This window comes from Electrona antarctica (assembly GCF_951216825.1).
Source record: "Electrona antarctica genome assembly, chromosome: 8".
NCBI lineage: Eukaryota > Metazoa > Chordata > Actinopteri > Myctophiformes > Myctophidae > Electrona > Electrona antarctica.
Window position 1 is genome coordinate 7,944,538 of NC_136789.1, and position 21,389 is coordinate 7,965,926.

At 40.0% G+C, this 21,389-nt stretch overlaps 1 protein-coding gene and 1 long non-coding RNA gene across 2 annotated transcripts; one reads left to right on the forward strand and one right to left on the reverse strand.

Annotated features, from left to right (window-relative positions):
* Positions 1-6,227: 6,227 nt before the first annotated feature.
* On the forward strand, positions 6,228-11,415 carry supt4h1 (SPT4 homolog, DSIF elongation factor subunit). Its single transcript, XM_079507406.1, has 5 exons — positions 6,228-6,455; positions 7,525-7,631; positions 7,719-7,774; positions 10,389-10,442; positions 11,159-11,415. The coding sequence occupies exons 1-5, from the start codon at positions 6,387-6,389 to the stop codon at positions 11,224-11,226; spliced, it is 354 nt and encodes a 117-aa protein (XP_079363532.1). The 5' UTR covers positions 6,228-6,386; the 3' UTR covers positions 11,227-11,415.
* A 98-nt stretch (positions 11,416-11,513) lies between these two features.
* Positions 11,514-12,019, reverse strand: LOC306927606. The gene is made up of 2 exons (XR_013790548.1): positions 11,979-12,019; positions 11,514-11,830 (listed from the first exon to the last, which is right to left on the reverse strand). It is a non-coding gene; the product is annotated as an uncharacterized lncRNA (long non-coding RNA).
* Between the last annotated feature and the right edge of the window lie 9,370 nt (positions 12,020-21,389).

Consider the following 21,389-nt stretch of genomic DNA (forward strand, 5'->3'; position numbering starts at 1 on the left):
CTAGTGGACAACATTCCTATAGAGTAGTAGACTGTCATGCGTCGGTGCAGTGTTGATTTTGACAGCAAATTTTGATTTTAGGTTTAGTCAGTCTTTTGATTTTAGGTTTAGTCAGTCTTTTGAATAGTTTTTTTTATCGTGTTTTAAGTTTGTCACATTTTAGTCCACCTGGAATGTTTTAGTGTTAGTTTAGTTTTAGTCGACTAAAATCTTATGATATTTAGATATGTACAGTTGATTTAGTCAACTAATATGTTTTTTGGCATAATGGCTGATTTTATACTTGCTGAAAATAGCCGATCTACAAGCTCACAGATGATCATGATGTTGTGATGTTGTGTTGTGACTGTGAGTTTGTAGATCGAGCTTGTTTACTTATGCTGGATCTCTTGTCCACTTAGCCGCAATTTGCAACTCTAGAGTTGCAATAAGACTAATATAATTAGTCTTATAGTTTTAGTCATCATAGCTTAATTGTCTCCACCAGGCCGAAGGCATGGGGAGAGAGTATGTTTTGCACTCCGTCCGTCCGTGTGTGTGTGTGTCCTTCCTTCCTTCCTTCCGTCCGTCCGTTATCAGCTAATCTCCGGTACCGTTGGCCCGATCCATGCCAAACTTTGCACACACACTCCATGGATGCCAACGATGAACCTCTGCCCCAAATAATTGGCCTGTTATAGCGCCACCATGAGGCCGATTTAGGCAAAACACATTTCTGTAGATTACATGTACACATTTTATCCATACATCACACAATTCGGTATACACTATCTCCATAGTCATGTGATCAACACAGATCTGCACAATTTCCCATCTTCCATCCTGATTGGCTAATATTGGCTTCCAAAGCTCACATGATTGGTCCGTTTCGAACAAAATGCCACAAATCACAAACACAGTGTGCAATTTCCGTGAAATTATACACGCACATTTCCACTAGGCCGAGGACGACATGCCACTCATTCTTTTCCAAATCAGCCTCATGGTGGCGCTATAACAGGCCAATTCCTGTTTTTAGCTATAACTGCATCAATCTGTATACAACTTATGTATGCACACTCCCTAGAGACCATGGAAAAACATTGTCCCTGCATCCCTCCACATCTGCCGGTTATAGCGCCACCATGAGGCCGATTTCTGCTAAACACATTGCTTATGTTAGTCGCACAGATTTCATCCAAATCTCACGCAAATCGGTACACATGATCTCTGTAGTCATGTGATCAAGACGAGTCTGTTGGATTTATCAGATTCTACACTGATTGGCTAACATTGCCTTCTAAAGTTTTCAGGAGTGGCCCGTTTCGTTCAAAATGCTGCACATGTCCTGCTCATCCACAATTCTATCCTCAGAGATTCTATGAGTGCTCTGGCTCTGCATTTCCTCAACAAATGAAGAAAATTGTTGCAAAAAACAAACAAACAAAAAAACATGTTTATATTACTCCTAAACATTTTGCCAAACATCACACACACTCCTATCCTAGCCCAGAAGGGCACTTTTTCTAGTTTTCATTTAGTTTCCATTTGTTTTCGTCAGTGAAAAAAAGGTAGTCGACGAACATTTTTCGTCATATAGTTTTAGTCGACAAAATCAACACTGGTTGTCAGTGTTTAAAATCACTCAGTGTGTGTGTGTGTGTGTGTGTGTGTGTGTGTGTGTGTGTGTGTGTGTGTGTGCATGCGTGTGTGTTTATTTCAAGGACACCCCCATAACGCAGAGGTTCCATCCTGTACACACACTCATATTTGATTTTGACCCATGAGGGTCTCTGGGCAGACCCCACTTTGATAACCCCACAATGATCTAAATAATGATAAAGCAACATCCAACAATTATCAAATTTCAACATATTTGTATTCATATAGTAGGCTACATAATGCATCATAATGATATACTTCTAAAACTCCCCCTGTCAGGTGATAAGAAGAGTCCTGCTCACACTCCTCCTGCATTGAAGGAAGCATGAGCTCAGTTCGGGGCTCTTCCCAGGTTGGCAGAGGAAGTGTAGCGCCCAGGAATGCATTAGATAATTGACACTGGGTGAAAAAAATGGTTTGCAAAATCGTGGGATAAAAATTTGAGATAAACACCACGTAGTTTCGGGTATCAGGTCACTTTGGACACAAATAACATGGCAGCTGACGCCTGTGATTTCATTATACCCAAGAGTGTCTGCAAGCACGTCCGGTGAGGACGTGCTGTGATTGGCCAGTCATCGCTTTGACTGGCAGTTCTGCCTCGGTGCCGTGGCAAATGCCAGGATGAAACTCATTGTCTACCCGTAGTATATACAGGTATAGTAGTAATACAGTCAAGCCCCTTCTGGCAGGGACACCCCTGAGCTGACTAGCTGAGTCTGTACATTTATAGAAGGATACTTTTAGTTTCATCCAAAAAATATCACGTAGAGTCACTACCTTTAAGTATTCCAAAACAATTGTTTGTGTGTTTTGGAAATGTTTGCTGTTATGTCAAAGCCCAAAACATCAAGCAAATAATTATTGAACTGATCAAGAGCCACATACACATACAGTGCTGTTCCCTGTTACAACTCACATACCTTCAACAGCAGTCGGCAGATACACAACATACAAACTGTAGATTCACATCAGCATTCAATTCCAGAGCTACAAAGAGTTGCTGAACATAATTTGTCACCCAGTCATTGGGTCCCAAAATGACAGCTTGAATCACACAAGTATACACACAGCATACAACACAAGCGGCAGCAGCAAAGAAGCAAAAACATTCTTACCTTGAGCCGTCTTCTACTTGACTTCATCAGTTGTGTAACTTGTGTAATGCCAGGGTCAAACTTTGGAACTTTGGGGTCTCCAGTCATCTCCATATATCTGGCTAGCTGGCCAGTACTTTCCTCCCAGTATCAATGGCACCAACCAGCCTCATTCTCCTCCTTCTCTAAGCCTTGGATGTTTAGTACTGCACATAGCATTCTGGTGTTGTGCAGTGTTCAGGGATTTAGGGCAGGCTCTAGGGTCCAGCATTCACAGCACAAGAAGCTGAACTTGGGCTAAGTAAAGGTAGGTAGAAAGAAAGTGAGCTGACCAAGAGCCACATACAACATACACTGTACCCTGGCTGTCACAACTCACTAGCAAGCAACAGCAGACAAACATACACAGCCTAGGCCCCTAGCACCTTTGTTTGTTCATTTCACCCTGTCCCCTCTCACAATTCAATTCAATTCAAAGTAGCTTTATTGGCATGAGAAAACATACATTTACATTGCCAAAGCAAAAGTGGAACAAAACAATCAAGATAAAACAATGAAATAAACGTGTGAACAGAGCTGTGTTTAATATCTTGTGAAAGATTCACTCTCACTGCCCCCAACCCCCCCCCCCCCCACACACACACACACACACACACACACACACACACGATAATGCTTAGCAATAGCTAGCCCGTCTCCGGACCCCCCGGGTTGAGCTCCTTTGGACCCCTACCACGTAGGGTCCGGTATCACCGGCTTCAAGCGACATGGGATGCAATCTGATTTACCCTGACTTAGCCCTGTGCTGCGCTGTGGGTGTCACGCTGACATATTCCAAACGAAGCATATGAACGCTATAGGAGACAACGAACCATCTGACCCCCCCCGCGAACGGCTCAGAAGCCGTTAAGTATTTTTAATGTTTGTACGACCGTTTTGGCAGCTACCTGCGACAGAGGCAGGAACGCGCAGATAGCCAGTTCCGGCGCTCTGTCGCAGGTGATGGAGGCGGTACAATAGGATGTCAATAAGGAAGTCAAGGAAGGAAGGAAGAGAGCTGCCAAAACGGTCGTACAAACATTAAAAATACTTAACGGCTTCTGAGCCGTTCGCGGGGGGGGTCAGATGGTTCGTTGACTCCTATAGCGTTCATATGCTTCGTTTGGAATATGTCAGCGTGACACCCACAGCGCAGCACAGGGCTAAGTCAGGGTAAATCAGATTGCATCCCATGTCGCTTGAAGCCGGTGATACCGGACCCTACGTGGTAGGGGTCCAAAGGAGCTCAACCCGGGGGGTCCGGAGACGGGCTAAGCAATAGCATAGGTAGCTAACTCACCTGCAGAATAAAAACAACCCGGCCAAACAGTTTGTTATGAAGATTAATTAACTTTAAATTAATTTATAACTGTCACACACTTGTTGTGACTGAGCAGTTTTCACTTCCTAACAACCCAGTCCAGACTACTCCACTCAACTTCTATGAGGTGTAAAGTTACATTATACGTTGTTTATTTCACTCTTTTCCTTTTAGTTTTTACTACCAAAGGAGCTATCGTGTCTGTCTGTCATGATCTGTCTGTTTGCAGCAGGTTTGTGTGGAGGGGGCGTGGCTACCGGAGGATTTTAAAGAGCGCGCTTGAAGCCGGCAGTGGCTCAGGGAATGTCACAAGTCTGTCTACTTTCTAGGCATTTCTTCAAAAATATACACGTTATTTTGCTATTCAATGTCATTGTTCACTGTATGCACTGGAATCCTTGCTTATAGGAAAAGCAATGAAGCAGCAGTGGCAATTAAGAAATAACCTATCACTAGGGTTGCCACCTTTGAGATCTTGAAATAAGGGACACTCTTGCCTGCCACGGCCTTGCGGCGCAGGCGTGTGCGGCAAGGCCGGCAATAAGTTGAAGCAATAAGTTGAAGCAATAAGTTGAAGCAATAAGTTGAAGAAATAAGTTGAAGCAATAGGTTGAAAACTCTTAATGTTTTGATGAATTGAAAATGGTGGACCCTATTGTAAACAAATGTAATGCTTTATGGTGTCGTCCACTCACAGTTAACAGTTTTTTGTATTGAGTTGTACTTGAAATGTACTGTAATTCTGCAAACTGTTAATAAATCAATCAATCAATCAATCTGACACTACTGTAATGTTTGGTTCTTCTTTGATCTTATACAGTATATAAGTAATGTTAGTCCCCATGCGGCACAGAAAACATACACCAATATAGTTTAGGCCAGTGGTTCCCAAACTCTTTCATGTCAAGGACCCCCAAATTGACACTAATTAGCCCGCAGACCCCCATTAGAAAATATATGCCAGTGACCCCCATAGAGAAGATTTTTTACGCAGTGATTCTCAACCCATTTAATTTCAAGTACCAGTTTGACATGCATTAGTATATGGACCCCCATTTAATGGCATTTCTATCTCTGGGACCCCCAATTCATATTGTAAAATCAATGTTAATTTAACTCTGAGGGTCCATTTGGTTCCATTTGTACACTCTCAGAGTTACAGACCCATAAGGGTCCATTTGGTTCCAAACTATCATTTAGCTGGGGACCCCCTGGAACTCCCTCAAGGACCCCTGGGGGTCCCCGGACCCCACTTTGGGAACCACTGGTTTAGGCTACTTTAGGTACTGTGTGCCTCCCGCTAGAACAATTGTGCTGACTTTAATATTTCCTGTGTTTTGTTTTGTTTTGTTCATTATTGTTAAATTCAGTGTTGACGTGTAGGGGATATTTAGGAAAATAAGGAACAAACTGCGTTCCTTATTGGTTCAATAAGGGACGCATAATTTAATTCTCAAATAAGGGATGATTCTGTATTTTAAGGGACGGGTGGCAACCCTACCTATCACACTAGTATGTTTCCTTTACATTGATTGATTGATTGATTGATTGATTGATTAATACAGTTCCAAATAGTACAGTGGGGTAACACAAAAACAAAGCCTTATGGGGCTTTTGTGGTTCTGTTTATTGCATTTTTTGTATTTAATTAGTAGACTACATTTACAAATAACAGATTGGATTGATTAGGATTGTGTTTAAGTTGTTATTAAACACAAGAATATTCACTGTGGTTGACTGTCTGGACAGTGAGGGTCGACGGACCACTAGATGGCATACGATACCCCCCCACCGACCCCCCCCCCCCCCCCCCCCTTTCCCCTCACTGTATATGTCTCTTTTTCCTTTTTACCTCCTTTATGATGAATTCCTGTTCTGTTCTTTGACTATATAATAGTGTCTATCTGTACGTCTCTAAATGTTTTGATGAATTAAACAAGTGTAATGCTTAATTGGGTCGTCCACTCACAGTTAACAGTCTTTGTATTGAGTTTGTGCTTGAAATGTACTGTAATTCTGCAAACTGTTAATAAATATTTCAATCAATCAATCAAATACCGTCTCGTGTGCTCCTTTTGTTTGTGTATATAATTTGTATACAGGCGCACCTTGGACGGAAATGTGGGGTCCTTTTTGAAACCTACATAAACAATGACGTATTTATCCATCGCCGGAAAAAATACACGAGTATAATATATCTCTATGCATAATTTAGCCTATTTGGGGATTTTTTTAAGAGCTTGAGAATTTACGCAAGGGTCCATTTGATTGTCTCTGAAACGCACACAATGGCACTGGATACCGTTCCAAAAGACCTTCGCCATTTGCGGGCTTGTCTTCTGTGCTCTCTTGTGAAGGTAAATTCATTGCAGGAAAGGAACGTGGTGGCTAGAATGATAGCTCACATAACATTGTTTTTTGATTGACTGATTCGTTTATTAGACAGAAATGTAAAAACAGCAACAGAGTACAGTCAAACATTTAGTCAAAATAGCCATGGTTCACATGACGCTCGTATGGCAGTCATGTTTCAGGGCTAAGTCCAAAAGGGATAGCAGTAAACAAAAAAATCCTTGCGGTCTTGTTTCAATTTAGGCACTATGCAATCAATCCATATACATACATAACAACGTTATTGTTCTGTCTACTCTACGTCGTCTCTGGCGCGTACATATTCGTAATGTAATTAGTAGTAGTAGTAGTGGATTTGTATTGTGCTAAAAAGTTAGTAAATCAACTATAAAGATACAACGGCCTCGCAGGCTTGCAGCTGCTTGGAAACAGTACGAGGATGGGTAGATTTCTAAATACTGATTCTTTTTATTCCTATACCACTAAAATGTGGAACGCCCTACCAACGGCCATTAAGACATTTGTAAACTTTGTAAACCCCCCCTAGTTGTGAAATGTGCTATATAAATAAAGTGGATTGGATTGAAGACGTGAATCCCTAGACTCCTTCAAAACCGCTCTTACAAGCGGCTGCCATTCGAAACTGGCCCCCTGTAACCACCCCCCTTATATAATTAGTTTCTTTTTTTTGTTGGTTTGTTTTTGCATAGAAGTGTATATTTTTATGTCTTTAAATGTTCTGAATGAATTGAAAATAGAGGATCCCTATGTAAACAAGTCTTAGTGCTTTTTTCTGTGTTTTATCCTCTTAGCAGATTTTGTATTGACCTGTACTTTCCTTGAACTGTACCCATTCTACAAACTTAATACAAATGTCAATCAATACTTGCTTACATTATACCAAGAACCGATATATTCTATTTATTCATATTTCCATTTATCCTTATGTTAAGCAGAAACCTCATTTAAGATTTGACTATCCTGTTTGATACATTCTACAACGAACCTGCAGGAATCCTAATAGTTTGGATTTTATTTCATGAACTTGTCTTGTGTTGTATGTTTCTTCATCAGACCATTGATCAGTTTGAATATGATGGCTGTGACAACTGCGAGTCCTATCTTCAGATGAAGGGGAACCGGGAGATGGTATACGAATGCACAAGTTCCTCATTTGATGGGTAAGGACTTTATGTTTGTATTCTCACTGTATTGATGATTAATTATGGCTTTCTATTGTCAACCAATATATGTTTTTGTGTATTCAGAGTTATTTCTATGATGAGCCCTGAAGACAGCTGGGTGGCTAAATGGCAGAGAATCGGTGAGTGTTTTTTAGCACAATGCCTCAAATTCAATCACAAAAGAATTAAAGGCGAGGGGGGGGGGGGGGGGGGAGATTTATATATATATTATATATATATATATATATATATATATATATATATACATACACACACACACACACACATCTCATTGCAGACCATTCTTAAACATGAACATCGCAATGCCAAAGCTTAACATTGATTTCTACAATTTGTTTAATAATGTAAGGATCAAGGAGATGGGTCGTACACACCAAGACTGTGGTTGAAAAAGTTTTATTTCAAACCATAGATATGACAAACGTTTCGGCTATCCAGCCTTCATCAGTGTCCCACACTGAAAAAAACAAACAAACATGTTTATATCACCTCCTGGTGGAGACCTGTGCCCAGAAGGGCACTTTTTCTAGTTAGTGTGGTTGCCCTAACAGGGCAACCAGACTATTGTTATTGTACATTTGGATACTTTGCCGCACTACTCCTCCCACAGTTTTTGCCGCACACACTCGAGCCATATGTCAAATCGACCGGCTTCATCGGGAATCGTGTGCTTGTATTTTGCTAAGAGATCCGTTGTATAGTTTAATTGATATTAATGAATTAGTTCTCCATAGACTTACAATGGGGAAATCGAAGACAAAATGTAAGTATTTTTTTCCCTTGGAGACCGTAAGCGCCATATTTACAAGACTTGGGGGGAGGTTCATAATAATTATGAAAATTAATTGAAAGGGAATTACATCAGTCGGCCTCATGGTGGCGCTATTACAGCCCACTTTGCGTTTTTCCCTATAACTCTTGAACCGTAAGTCGTCAAATCTAAATTTAGGCCATATAGGCCACGCCCATTTTCGTCAGGGAAAAAAATCCTGCAAATTTGAACTTTCTCCAAAACACACTTTTGGCTCCTCCTCCTACAGATTTTGTCCAAATCTCACAAAAATCGGCACACATGATCTCCGGACCTATCCGATTAAAAGACCAACTGCAGAATTTTGGTAGTGCGTATACTTCGGCCGTAATCGTCGTCCGAAGTTAGTAGGAGGGGCCTATTTTACAAAAAATGCCACAAATCACGAACGGAATGTCCAAACCATCCCAAATTTGAATCACATGTCCCGGGTGGTTCAATCAACCAAGTTCCAAAAGGAATTCCATTTTCATCCATAGGGGGCGCCGCAAATGCGAAAAGTGTAACCGATTGTTGCAAAAACATGATTTTGGGGGGATAAATCCCCTCCGAATTACTTACGCATGATCACAAGGTTGACGCGACATTGTAATTGGCTAGCAACATTAGTGGGAGGGGCCTATGTAAGCGACTGCGGCAACCACACAATGCATCGCATCACGACGCATTGTGAGCTTGTAGATCAGCTATTTTCAAATGGTCGAAATGTATATAGGGTTGAAGTGGTTACAGTAATGTATGTTTTTCTAATCAAAATGTAAATCTCCAAAGTAACTAAAGTTTTCAAATAATTGTAGTGGAGTAAAAGTACAAATGTTGGCTCTGAGATGTAGTGGAGTAGATGTAAATGTATTGGAAATTGGAATACAGTCAAGTAAAGTACAAATACCTCAAAATTGTACTTAAGTACATTATTTGAGTAAATGTACTTAGTTACTTTCCACCACTGGGTTAACGGCAGGAGGATGAGTTAACAAAACGTCAACAAAGAGAGAAGTATATGACCAAGCTGTCCGTCTGATGACAAAAAAGATTACAAAAGAAAGGAGAGAGAAGTATGACTAAGACACAGAAGTGGTCAATGTTATCCTCAACTTCATATTGACATCTGTTGTCCAGATCATATCTCACACCAGGGCTGCAGGGCTGAATCATTCAGGCCGCGGTAGTCAGTCATACACCCAGCCAGGCCACCCTATCCCTATACCCACACGCGTGTACGTTTGGATTACAACAGAGCCATAGAGTATAGACAGAGTTGCGACATTGAGGGGGCAGAAAACAGCCCGGTCACGTGGTTCATGTACTCGCGCGAGCCCTATCGAGCACAATAGATCTCTTAAATACCCTCCGAATTACTTACACATGATCACAGGTGTGACTTGAAATTGTAATTGGCTAGCAACGTTAGTGGGAGGGGCCTATGTAAGCGACTGCGGCAACCACACTTTGCCATTTTTTAAAATTGCGACCTTTCTAGTTCTGTAGTGTTTTACTGATACCAACTTGAACCTGAAAATTGGCCAATTCTAACATCCTAGTGTAGTATTTAATCTCAGATACTTTCTTGGACTATTTTTGAGGGGCGCTAGCTCCTCCTATATCCAGCTTTTGCACGTTTGTGCACACACACATTGTGTTAACACAGACATTGAATGCCATTGACAATGAATGGCCAGCTTTGAGCATTTGTGTAAACACAAAAATCGCGTAAACGCAAACAAAGAAGATGAAGGTGAGGACGCAAATTGTGATTGGCCGGAATGAGATGATGTATGATGATAAGAGCGCCCCTCACTTCACATGGGTGTGATTTTCTTTGATTGCTATAATCAATGTCATGTTAGAGGCTTTCTTTTGAAGTCAAATGTCTATTTTACTGTGAGTACTGCTTATTCTGTGTCCCTGTCATTATGCTGCAGGCAACTTCAAGCCAGGTGTTTATGCTGTGACAGTTACTGGACGGCTACCTCCAGGTATGTAATATAATGCATTTAGATTTTAGTCATAGTCTCTTGAATAGTTTACATTTAGTTTTAGTCAGCTGGAATGTCTTAGTGTTAGTCTAGTTTTAGTTGACTAAATATATGATTTTAGTCGACTAAAATGTATGTTGGTGAGACTTGATGCCCATTGCCAACATTTTAGTCTAGTTTTTATTGATGAAATTGTCAATATATTTAATCTTAGTTTTAGTCATCAGAGCTTAGTTTTCCCCAGGAAAAAAGGTAGTCGACGAACATTTTTTGTCATAGTATTAGTTGACACTATCAACACTACACACAGGAAGCATTAGTCTGTTTTTTTTGAGTGGTGTAAACCACTCCTACAACTGGCTTTTGTGTGCATAAAAAAATGAGCATGGTTGCTATGTTCAAAATGATTTCTGACGTAATTAAATCACACCCGGGTGAACTGGATGACCGTAGCAACCGTGGTCATTTTCTCTGCGCAAAAACAACCAGTTGTGAAATCACATCCGGGTGTGAGGCTAAATAATACCTTACCTTATATAATACCTTAGACATTACGTCAGACCACAGCTGATCATGCTATATAAAACCTTACACCACTCAGTTCACACGGGTGTGATTTTTAATTGATTCCTGACTCTCCTTTAGTAATCATTTACCATTCACCCTAAACTGTATGCTGTGCCCTACCATATTTCACTTTTGTTTAATTTCTCCAGGCGTGGTGAGAGAGCTGAAAAGCAGAGGAGTAATCTACAAATCCAGAGATACAGCGATCAAGTCATAAGCTTGGTGTTTCCCGGCTTACATTATTCGATTGGTCACATCAAACACACATGCTGCAATACCAATTCCATCTGTAAATATATTTTTGGCTAAAAGCAGTCCGCTCCCTTTTTTAAAAAGTTAATGTCATATAGAAATGTCACTTTCGAAGCTGCATATATGGTCATTAAAACATGTTTTAATAAGATAATTTGCCTTGAAACTTAATTTTGTGAAAGAAACTACTCCTATATTCAGTTGAGGGTTGATGCCACATTTGAGGTGAAATGGTCATTTTTTCATAAAACAAAGAAACATACTAGTAGTTTGGGGCCCTGAACAATTTGAGAAATGGAGCCATGAATGACCACTGTTCTCAGATCTTATTTCCTTCTCAATGTCACTGACTTCACCATTAACTGTTCACCTAAAAATGATGTGAGCTTGTATATGGTATCACTGTACTCCATATCCATGAAAACATAGGCTAGACATCACCTATTATCATTTTTGGTTCAGGAGATGCAAAATACTTGGTCACCTCATTTTTGCGGTGGTTCCAGCCCACGGTTGTCCTGGGTTCAGGTTTGACCCGAGGCTGCATATTTTCACATTGTCACTCTTTCCTGTCTGTCTGAATAAAGCTGAAGTAAAAAAATGAAGAAAACAAGATGGTTGTCAAACCAAAGTTTTAATCTATGGAACATCTCCATTGCTTATACTCAATCACATCAGGGTCTGGCTGGCTGGGTTATGCAGAATATGCACAGTGACATCCTGAAGAGGTCAGAATGTCTTCAGAAACCTTGACGATATTAAACACCTTGACAACTGACGCAAACTGGTCTGGTTGAATCTGAAATAATTATTAATGTGCAAGTAAACGTTTCAAAACATTGATAAAACACGTTATATGCTTGCCAACAGGGCTCAAATCAAAGTAGCCTACAGTAAAGAGTTGTTGCACACTCGGATCTTATGCATAATTTTATTTATCTACTGCCTTCATCAGCCTGTTAAACAGTAAAACATTGTTTTACTGCTATATGTAAAATAACAGTTCGTTCATATTGATTGTTACTGTAATAGAAGTCTTGTCTAGTATCTCAAGTTATTCGTAATTCAGCGTATATTTGAAGAAATTCTGTTAGCACATCAACTGGAATGATACTTCAGCAGACCAATCGATGCTCTTCCTTATCCTGAGAGTTAGCAGGGTTCTGCATGTATGGGCCATAAGATGGCGTGAGCTACTACATGTATTAGTATATAGCAGTGGTTTTCAACCTTTTTCATATTTAGGCCCATTCTTTTTTTAGCATTTGAGCCACGGACCACCATTTGATGAGATTTAGACTTGCTGACCCAAAACTAAAGCATTTTGTTATCATTGGATAGGATTTTGTCTACAATTCCATTCTCTAATTGTGTAGACTTCTTGTAAATTAAGTAGGCCTAATGCAGACCATGTTTAAAAATGATTTTCTTGAAAGAGTAAAATGAAACTAATAATGGTCCATTTGGTTATAAACTCATTTAGCTGGGGACCACCTGGAAGTTTGGAACCCCCTCAAGGACCACTGGTTGAGAATAGGGATGTACCGATGAGACATTTTGGCCGATATCGATATCCGATATAATTAATTGCTCTTATGGCCGATAACCGATGTCGATATGATCTCATTCTGTATTAAGAAAATATAATCATTTTTGCCATTCTGAAAAAGGCTTATAAACTGAATTAAAAATGTTCCAACTTGTTGACTGTTTTGAAAGCTTCCCCAGAAAACATTCATATAATTTGCAGCCTTCATCATAACAAAAGGCCTTTTCAGGCTTTTTTAAATTATTTTTTCAACATAACTATAAAATAAAATATCTGCTAAAACCGATAATATTATTTTACTGATACCGATTACCGATCCTTTTAAGGCCAATATCGGCCGATACCGATGTGTTTGCCGATTAATCTCCCATCACTAGTTGAGAACCACTGGCATATAGTAAATAATGATTACTATGCCAGTACTACTTACAGTACATAGCCATAAGGGGGCACTATAAGACCCAACCAAGTCACAGTTGCCATTCAATGTTTATAGTATCTTCATTGTTCTCTTCACCTCTCCTGACTGTACAATTTGAATATAATGTAGTACAGCCGTTACTGTATTGTGGCCCCCACAAAGAGAAATGACTATGGGTTTCGGTTATCAGGCATTGTTCACGTCTGTTGTTGTTCACACCATTGGAGAACTTGATCTTGCAGATTTTTAGTTAATCTGCATTGTGCATCATTGTTGCATCATTTACATTAGTATATTTAATGCCATGCTCATGTGAAAATATATCCAGTTTCAGGATCCTACCCTTGCCTAAAGCAAATCAAATAATAAATACAACAATGTTCATGGATTAAGTTCTCAGTCGCCAGGACTGATTTCAGCCATTTAGATTCCATAGAAGCCAGCGTGTCTTCTGTGAAAGCATGCTGCGCACTAAAAATAGCAGATCTACAAGTCGCAGTGCAACGTGTTGATTGGCTATTTTCGGTCATTAGTTATTTTAAGATGAATTATTTGAAGTATTTGAAGTGATCAAACTAGCAATATAATACAAGTTTAGAAGCATCTTCCAGAAACATGAATGGTCTCAGAAATGTCTTCAGCTGGTCAGCCTGAAACATCATCATTATATTTTCAGTCTTGAAATTTTATTTTTGCTTTATTCCATGCAATGTTTCATTGCACAGGAAGCACCCATTGATGCTTTATTGCAAACAAATAGTACAGTAGGTCAAACGAACAACATGCGTATAAGATGGTCACAAACTAACACACTCAAACTTACAGATGTTTTGAGAACATATACACTATAGTCAATGAAGGCAAAGCCATTGCATCAATATACAAAAAGGAAATGGATTAAATAGAATAATATCTTATTCTTAAGGGAATAACTATATATATATGGTTTGTAAATAGTGGGTTGTGTGGACATGGCTGGATGGCTATAAGGGGCCCTCTCCCCTTTTCATACATATCTTTGTTTTCATTTTGCATAACGATTCTTACAAGTAGTCAAGAAGAATATGCCCATTCATAATCATACACAAAATCTAAATAATACCAACAAAAAAGACAAAAAGAAACCAGTCTCAACAAAGAAAATAGCTAAAGAAAAAAGAAAGAAAAGGAAACACCATAACATGCTGCAGTCACCGAGTGCTTATTCATGGGGAATGGGTGAGTTTCTGTAAGAGTATAGTCTTTCTTGACTTGCTCCATATGTGGAGCAAGTGCCATAAGACAACCTTTGTTGTGATTTGATGCTAAATATCAGCAGTTTTCAACCCTTTTCATATCAAGGTCCATTATTTATTGGGCATTTGAGCCTCTCAGACCCAACAGTAAAGAATATGTTGTTATAGTTGGATGAGATTTTGTCCAGAATTCCATGCTGTGTTGATGTTGTTGGTACCATTAGGAGAGATATTACAGCCCATCGTTGATCAACATAACAATATACATTCTAATTGTGTACTCTTCTTGTAAATTAAGTAATACAAATGTTTAACAATAATTTAACTCTTGAGAGGGTAACATTTTACACTCATTTTACGCTCTCACAGATCTATAAGGGTCTATTCTGTTACCAATTCTCTTATTCTCCATAATTTAGCTGGGGACCACCTGGAACCGCCTCAAGGACCACTGGTGGTCCCCGGACCACTGGTTGAGAACCACTGGTATATATATATATGATCAAATGGACTTGAACAGTGTCAAGAAAGATGCAGGATGGAATGACATGAAACAGGTCATAACCCAGATATACAGTAAACATGCCAATGATACCCCGGTACAGGATGTCCCGGCCGGTACATTGTGCCACCGTGAGGAATGTTCCTTGACATAATACCGTCAAAAACATTCAAAAATAACATTCACGTGAGCTTATACGTCAAAACCTGGGGCCGAGATTGAATGCGTGAAATCTCTGTCCCGGTTTTTTAAGCTCAGGTGAATATTTCTGCATTGTCATTTCATCTGTTGTTCATACTATAAGATATGGATATATGGATGTAATCTTTGCTTAATCTTGAAATGCAACTCTATGGATACAGCATTCATTCCTCGTTTTCTATCTCCGCCCTTATAAAAAGGTGATTTTCTATAGGGTACCGTTCACTTATACAGGAAGTGTCATGGGTGGGTGTGCTACAGTGTCACATCTAGATGAAATATGATACTATACTGTACCATAACCAGGTTACCATTAGAAGCAGGTTAGAATGGCACGATCATCTTACAGCCTGTTTTATCAAATCATAGGAAATTCATTGAAAATTTCATTGGAAAAATACAACTCTAAATTGGCAGATGTCATGAACCCCCAGAAGTCATGGTTATGATGTGCCACTATTACCTACCAATTTAAATGTATTGTGAGAGACTGAACAACCTTGAGTTGTATTCCTTGATTTGTATTTGTGTGAAATAATGCCTACTGTTCCTTTAGCACTAATAGTATTTTTTTTATACTATACACTATATTATTTTCTATGTACTGTAGCTGTCACTTTATCCTCCTTGTGCTCTGATGGTGAATAATAATAGTACGTCTCAGCACATTCGCACAAGATTTGCAGCACTTGTGTGTCTTGTTTCTCCACATTCTGTAGTGCAAGGTAAATGTGGCACTTTACAGCAAACTAAACACAAAATTCAAGTCAGACTTGGTGCTGCAAAACTTCACAACCACAGATACTGTCAGAGAGAGTCAGTTCCACCCATGTGCTTCCTTCCACCCATGAGGAGTTTAAGATCGTCTGACTCCACCTCTGCTTAGGAAACACACGCTACTGTATACTTTCACACAGCATCACACATAAGCCTGTCTGCCATTATCTCATTGGTAGTTGCAATGATTACTTTTGCCCTTATTTGGATAAGTCCGTGATTTCACCAGTATGCTAAAGGCAGTGGTTCTCAACCAGTGGTCTGGGGACCACCAGTGGTCCTTGAGGGGGTTCCAGGTGGTCCCCAGCTAAATGATATAGAGTTGGTAACCAAATGGACCCTTATAGATCTTTAACTCTTGAGAGTTACATTATTGTTAAACATCTGCATGACTTCATTTACAATAAGTCTACACAATAGAATAGAGAATGTAGAAGAATTGTTATTTTGATCGTTTGCCTGTTATCTCTCCTAATGGTACCACATCTTAATTTTGGGTCTGAGGCTAAATGTCATCAAATGGTGGTCTGTGGCTCAAATGTCAAATAAATGATATGAAAAGGGATGAATACCACTGCTAAAGGGAAAGTATTGGTTCCATCAGGTGCTACTGTGAGAATGTCTGTAGTGCCTCTAAAGAGGTTTGCCACATATGGCAAGTCTTTCAGCTCAAGACCCAAAAAGAGAAATTTGGTTTCTCCACACACAGACCCACATTTACAAAACACATTATAAATTAACCACTTCTTAAGCCCCATTTCTTTTTAAATAATGAAAATAGCAGATCTACAAGCTCACAACGCTGCAAATCAGGAACAAACTGGAGCTTGCCGATTTGTTATTTTCATTATTTCAAAAAATATATATTTCTGAAATTTCTTTGGACCTTTTTTCTTCTTCTGAAAATCTGTTAAAAACGTTGTGAATGAAAACAAATGTGTGTACCGGTATGTAATTATTTATTTCTTAGGAAAGTAAAAATAAAAACATATTTACTCACGAGTCACGACCTATAAAAAACAGTTACGGCTCCAGAAAATTGTGACTGGGGTGCTATGGGGGGGCTGGCTATTTAGAGGGGGGGCTAATGAATCTTGGTTTACATAGAAGTCAGTCAATTGGGCTTGTTTTGAGGGGGGGGGGGGGGGGGGGCTAAGCCTCCACCAGAGGGGCCTAAAGCCCCCCCTTGCCCCCCCCCCCCCCTGGAGCCCCCCCTGATAAATACTGGTTCATGACCCTATGTTTGGGAAACGAGGGAAACACCAATCTGAGAACCCATGGTCAAAAAATAAAGGAACAACAACAGCACCCGGTTTTCCTGATGGAGTCAACAGTGTGTCTCGAGAGCAACTAGGGAATACCCCGCTACTGACCTGTGTGTGAATGAAAGGGAAACACTGGATACCCCGCTACTGACCTGTGTGTGAATGAAAGGGGAGTAGAGGTTGTGAAAGCACAGACTTTGAGACAACAATGTAACGTGGCCAATTCAATTAGTCTCCATCATTACATGAATGAGGTGGTGGCGATATACCAAGAAGGTATCATGAAAATTAAAGGATGGTGTGGTATACAAAAGATATTTCCGGCAGAGCAGACCTCTCATTCTGTGGATCTTAATGACTAAATAAATAGAGAGAAACTAGATCAGTGAGCTGGAGATGGGTTTCTGCTGTCTTGTTGAAATTTCAATTACATATTTCTCGGAAAAAAGGTGAAAGGGAAGCACCTCTGTGACACACCCATATACATTTTCTCCTTGGAAGTGCTTGTGTAATTTAATGCATCTCTGAAGCAGGTTTACTAAAAACTAAAGTCATGTGGATCGTGGCATGACATCCACATGTGATGTTATCTCAATTATCTGTGACCTATATGAATGTACAACTGCAAATGTGGACACGGTTTCAGCTCGATCAGAGCCCCATTGACTTTAAATGCAAGTTAATATATATATACAACGTATAAAACAAAAATAGTGGCCTACTGGCAGTGTCAAAAAAAAACATTTGGCACAGTTTCGTCCGGTGTTTTGCGAGAGAGAACAAGCTGTCAGACAAAGGTTATGTACATAATATGTATGGCATTTTATAGCTATCTATGGGGGTAGATCCAGAGTCAGCATAGTTTGGTGTTGACGCCCGACTGCGACAGTGAGAGCAGAGGCAGGGAGGGGAAATGGCTGCCAGCCCAGATAAGGTCTATCACAAGGGACAGTTTGGGCTTTGGAAGGCCCCCCGAGCTTTATACACCTCACATAAGGACTCTGGATCACTTCCTTACTGGCAACTTGACCACTTGCAGACACCAAGAAGACAAATGCTGGCAGATTATTATTCACACAGACCACATAACACCACCGTTTATATTTTCAACAAGTCGAAAATAGGTTGTGTTATTACCATGACTACTACTAGTCACATGGCCATTTGCTCTAGCGGCTGTACGGAAGCCAGATGCAGTAGCAAAATGCCAACTATAGAAACGCCAACACAGAATAGTGGAGAATGTTATCGTAGCAAAGGAAGGACCAACTCCATCAATGCTTATGATTTGTTTCGAGTCAGCCACAGCCACAACAGTAACAGCATTACTGAGGTGAGACACTGATGTTATGCGATTCGTCTATACTCTATAGTCTTGGAATTCCTTCCAAAGGAGTTTGATAGGGTTATGGTTCAGGGCTCTGGCCAGTCAGGTTCTCTTTCTCAGTGATCTCAACAAACTATTTCTGTATGGGAGGTTAGGGTAAGGGGGGCAAGGGGGGGTTGTCATTCTGAAATAGGAAGCAGTCTTACGCAAACCGTTGCCACAAAATTGGAAGCACGTCACTGCAGCATTTAGATTTACAGTACATTCACTGAAACAATGGGCACTTTTCGCTGCAGCAGTTGGGCCCGGTTTAGCTTTACGATTTGCCGTTATAGGTTCCTGCTTCTAAGCAACATTAAAAAAGTCTCTGTGCATAAAATGTAGTCCCTGGTTTCCAGAAAGGTGGCATACCAGTTTCTGGTTCATTCGGTTCATTGTCCCATAGTTTTGTTTGATCGGTTCGGCAGCGGATTTTAATGGGAAACGGACACGAAGGTGTCATTTGTGCTTCCCATTCAAATCTGCTGCCAAGCCGATGAAACAAAGCTGTGGGAAAACGATGCAGAACAGTACACGGGTATACAACCTTCTGGAACCTGGGACTACGGTTGTGCAGTTTTGACCTATATTGTGAATGGGTCAACATGTCCGCATCACTCACACATCTATAGGACGGCACCTCTACGTCACACCATCACTGCATATGCATTTACTGCATATGTACTGCCATCAGTTTTCTAAAGCTTTGTTATTATGTACAGTAATGAACCCACAGACCTACTTCCCTCATAGGTATTAATGTCAGGGAATGACACCCTTTCCTTTTCTTTCTCTCTTTAACCTACATGCAGGGCTGTCATGGGAGAAAGTTACCTCACTGTTACTTGTATTGTCACAGAACTGTAAAGGAGCTTTTTGAACTCTTGTGGTGCACTTGTCAGAACAATTGTGTGTACTTTAACTTAGCTTAAATGACACTGCCTGCAGGACTAAAGCAAAATGTACTACATTTTTGTCAAAGACAACTAAACTGCTAATTTATTTATGAAAATAGATGCAAAATAGTAATACTGGTACATTTATTGCATTTATTCTTGCATGATCCATATGTGTTGCCTCACTTTTAGAATACTGAGTTGAAAAGCGTTTTAAAAAGGCTCTGTAAGGAAGAGTGACAGACGCGAGCACAAGATAGTTGAGCAAGTGCTGTAAAGATATAGTGGGTAGATAGTGATGTGAAGATTGTGAAGGTAAAGGGAACAGTTCTCTACAAAGTTCTCAACAAAACTGAGTTGGGGCAGCAACAGGAAGTCGAGGCTGATGATATCACAGATTAGTCTTGGACTTCCTGTCTGAAGAACCAAGGAGGAACTTGTATAAGTGTGTGCAATTTTAAATAAAATCCCAATATGTGACAAAAATAATATACGTGACTAAAGGTTTTCTTTTCTAGCACAGATGAGTACATTCCAATGCAATCCTTCAGTCTAATCCAATCAGTTTGCAGGTGCCCATTTTGATAAAGACTGCAATTAAAGGTCTCTGATCTGACTGAAATTGATGAAAGTTGTGGAAGAATCATGTTGAAACTTTTAACATATTTCTTGAATTGTCATCATGATTTAATCTGCATGTCTGTTTTTCAAAATACCACAGATACTCTGACTCACCCACACATCTTGTGCTGTCAGTCAGGCTTGCTATTTAACCCATTTACTTACTGTTACTAATGCATCTGTGTCTCCACGTTTTTAACCATTATTATAAACTTTAGCTATTGAAAAATAGCAGATCTACAAGCTCAGAGTGCCACGATATGAGCTTGTATTTTTTAAAAGTCGTGAAAATGTGTGCAATTCTTTTAATATATATATTCTTTCACAGCAAACGTTTTTAACTCATAACTTCGCTTCTGGGGGGGTCCCTGGCCATTTAGTTACTACCGTAATTCTACAGCACTTTCACATTCACAGGGAATTTGGCTTTTGATTTATCTGAAAGTGTGGAACACAAAATGAGGATGCAGGATCATTATTAGCTGAAATATGTCATACTCCAACTCCAGACAAGCACTCTGTTCTTTTGAACATCCAGTGTAAAAGCCATACTTGCTCTATGACTTTGGTATGAATGGCTGTGGTGGAAAATGTTCTCGCATTTTTTTACTTTAAGTAAAAGTATCAATACTGCAAGGTAGAAATACTTAAATACTTAAAGTAAAAGCCTGGAATTTAAATGTGTACTTGAGTAAAAGTACAAAAGTATTGGCATCAAACCAAAAATAAAAGTACTCATTATGTTGAATGTCCCGGTTCAAGTTTTCAAATGCATAAAAATCTTTTGAAAATAGCAGATCTACAAGCTCACAATAAGCTTGTCGATCGGCTATTTCCAAATGGCCGAAATGTATAGGGCTGAAGTGGTTCATGTGTTAAATGTATAGGGCTGAAGTGGTTCATGTGTTAAATGTATAGGGCTGAAGTGGTTCATGTGTTAAATGTATAGGGCTGAAGTATCTTGCCACTAATAAATTATTGTACGAGTTCCAATCTGGCTTCAGAACATCCCACTCCACTGACACATGCCTTCTCTATTTGAGCGACCACATCAAACAAGAGGTGGACGCTGGCAAATACTGCGGCATGGTCATGCTGGACCTCCAAAAGGCTTTTGACACCGTGAACCACTCCATACTGGTTAACAAGCTAAAAGCAATTGGTTTCGATAGCACATCAGTGAGCTGGATGCAATCCTACCTGGAGGGGAGAGAACAGATGGTGGAAGTGAACGGAACACTGTCCCCCCCCCCTCCCAGTGAGCTGTGGCGTTCCACAAGGAAGCATACTAGGGC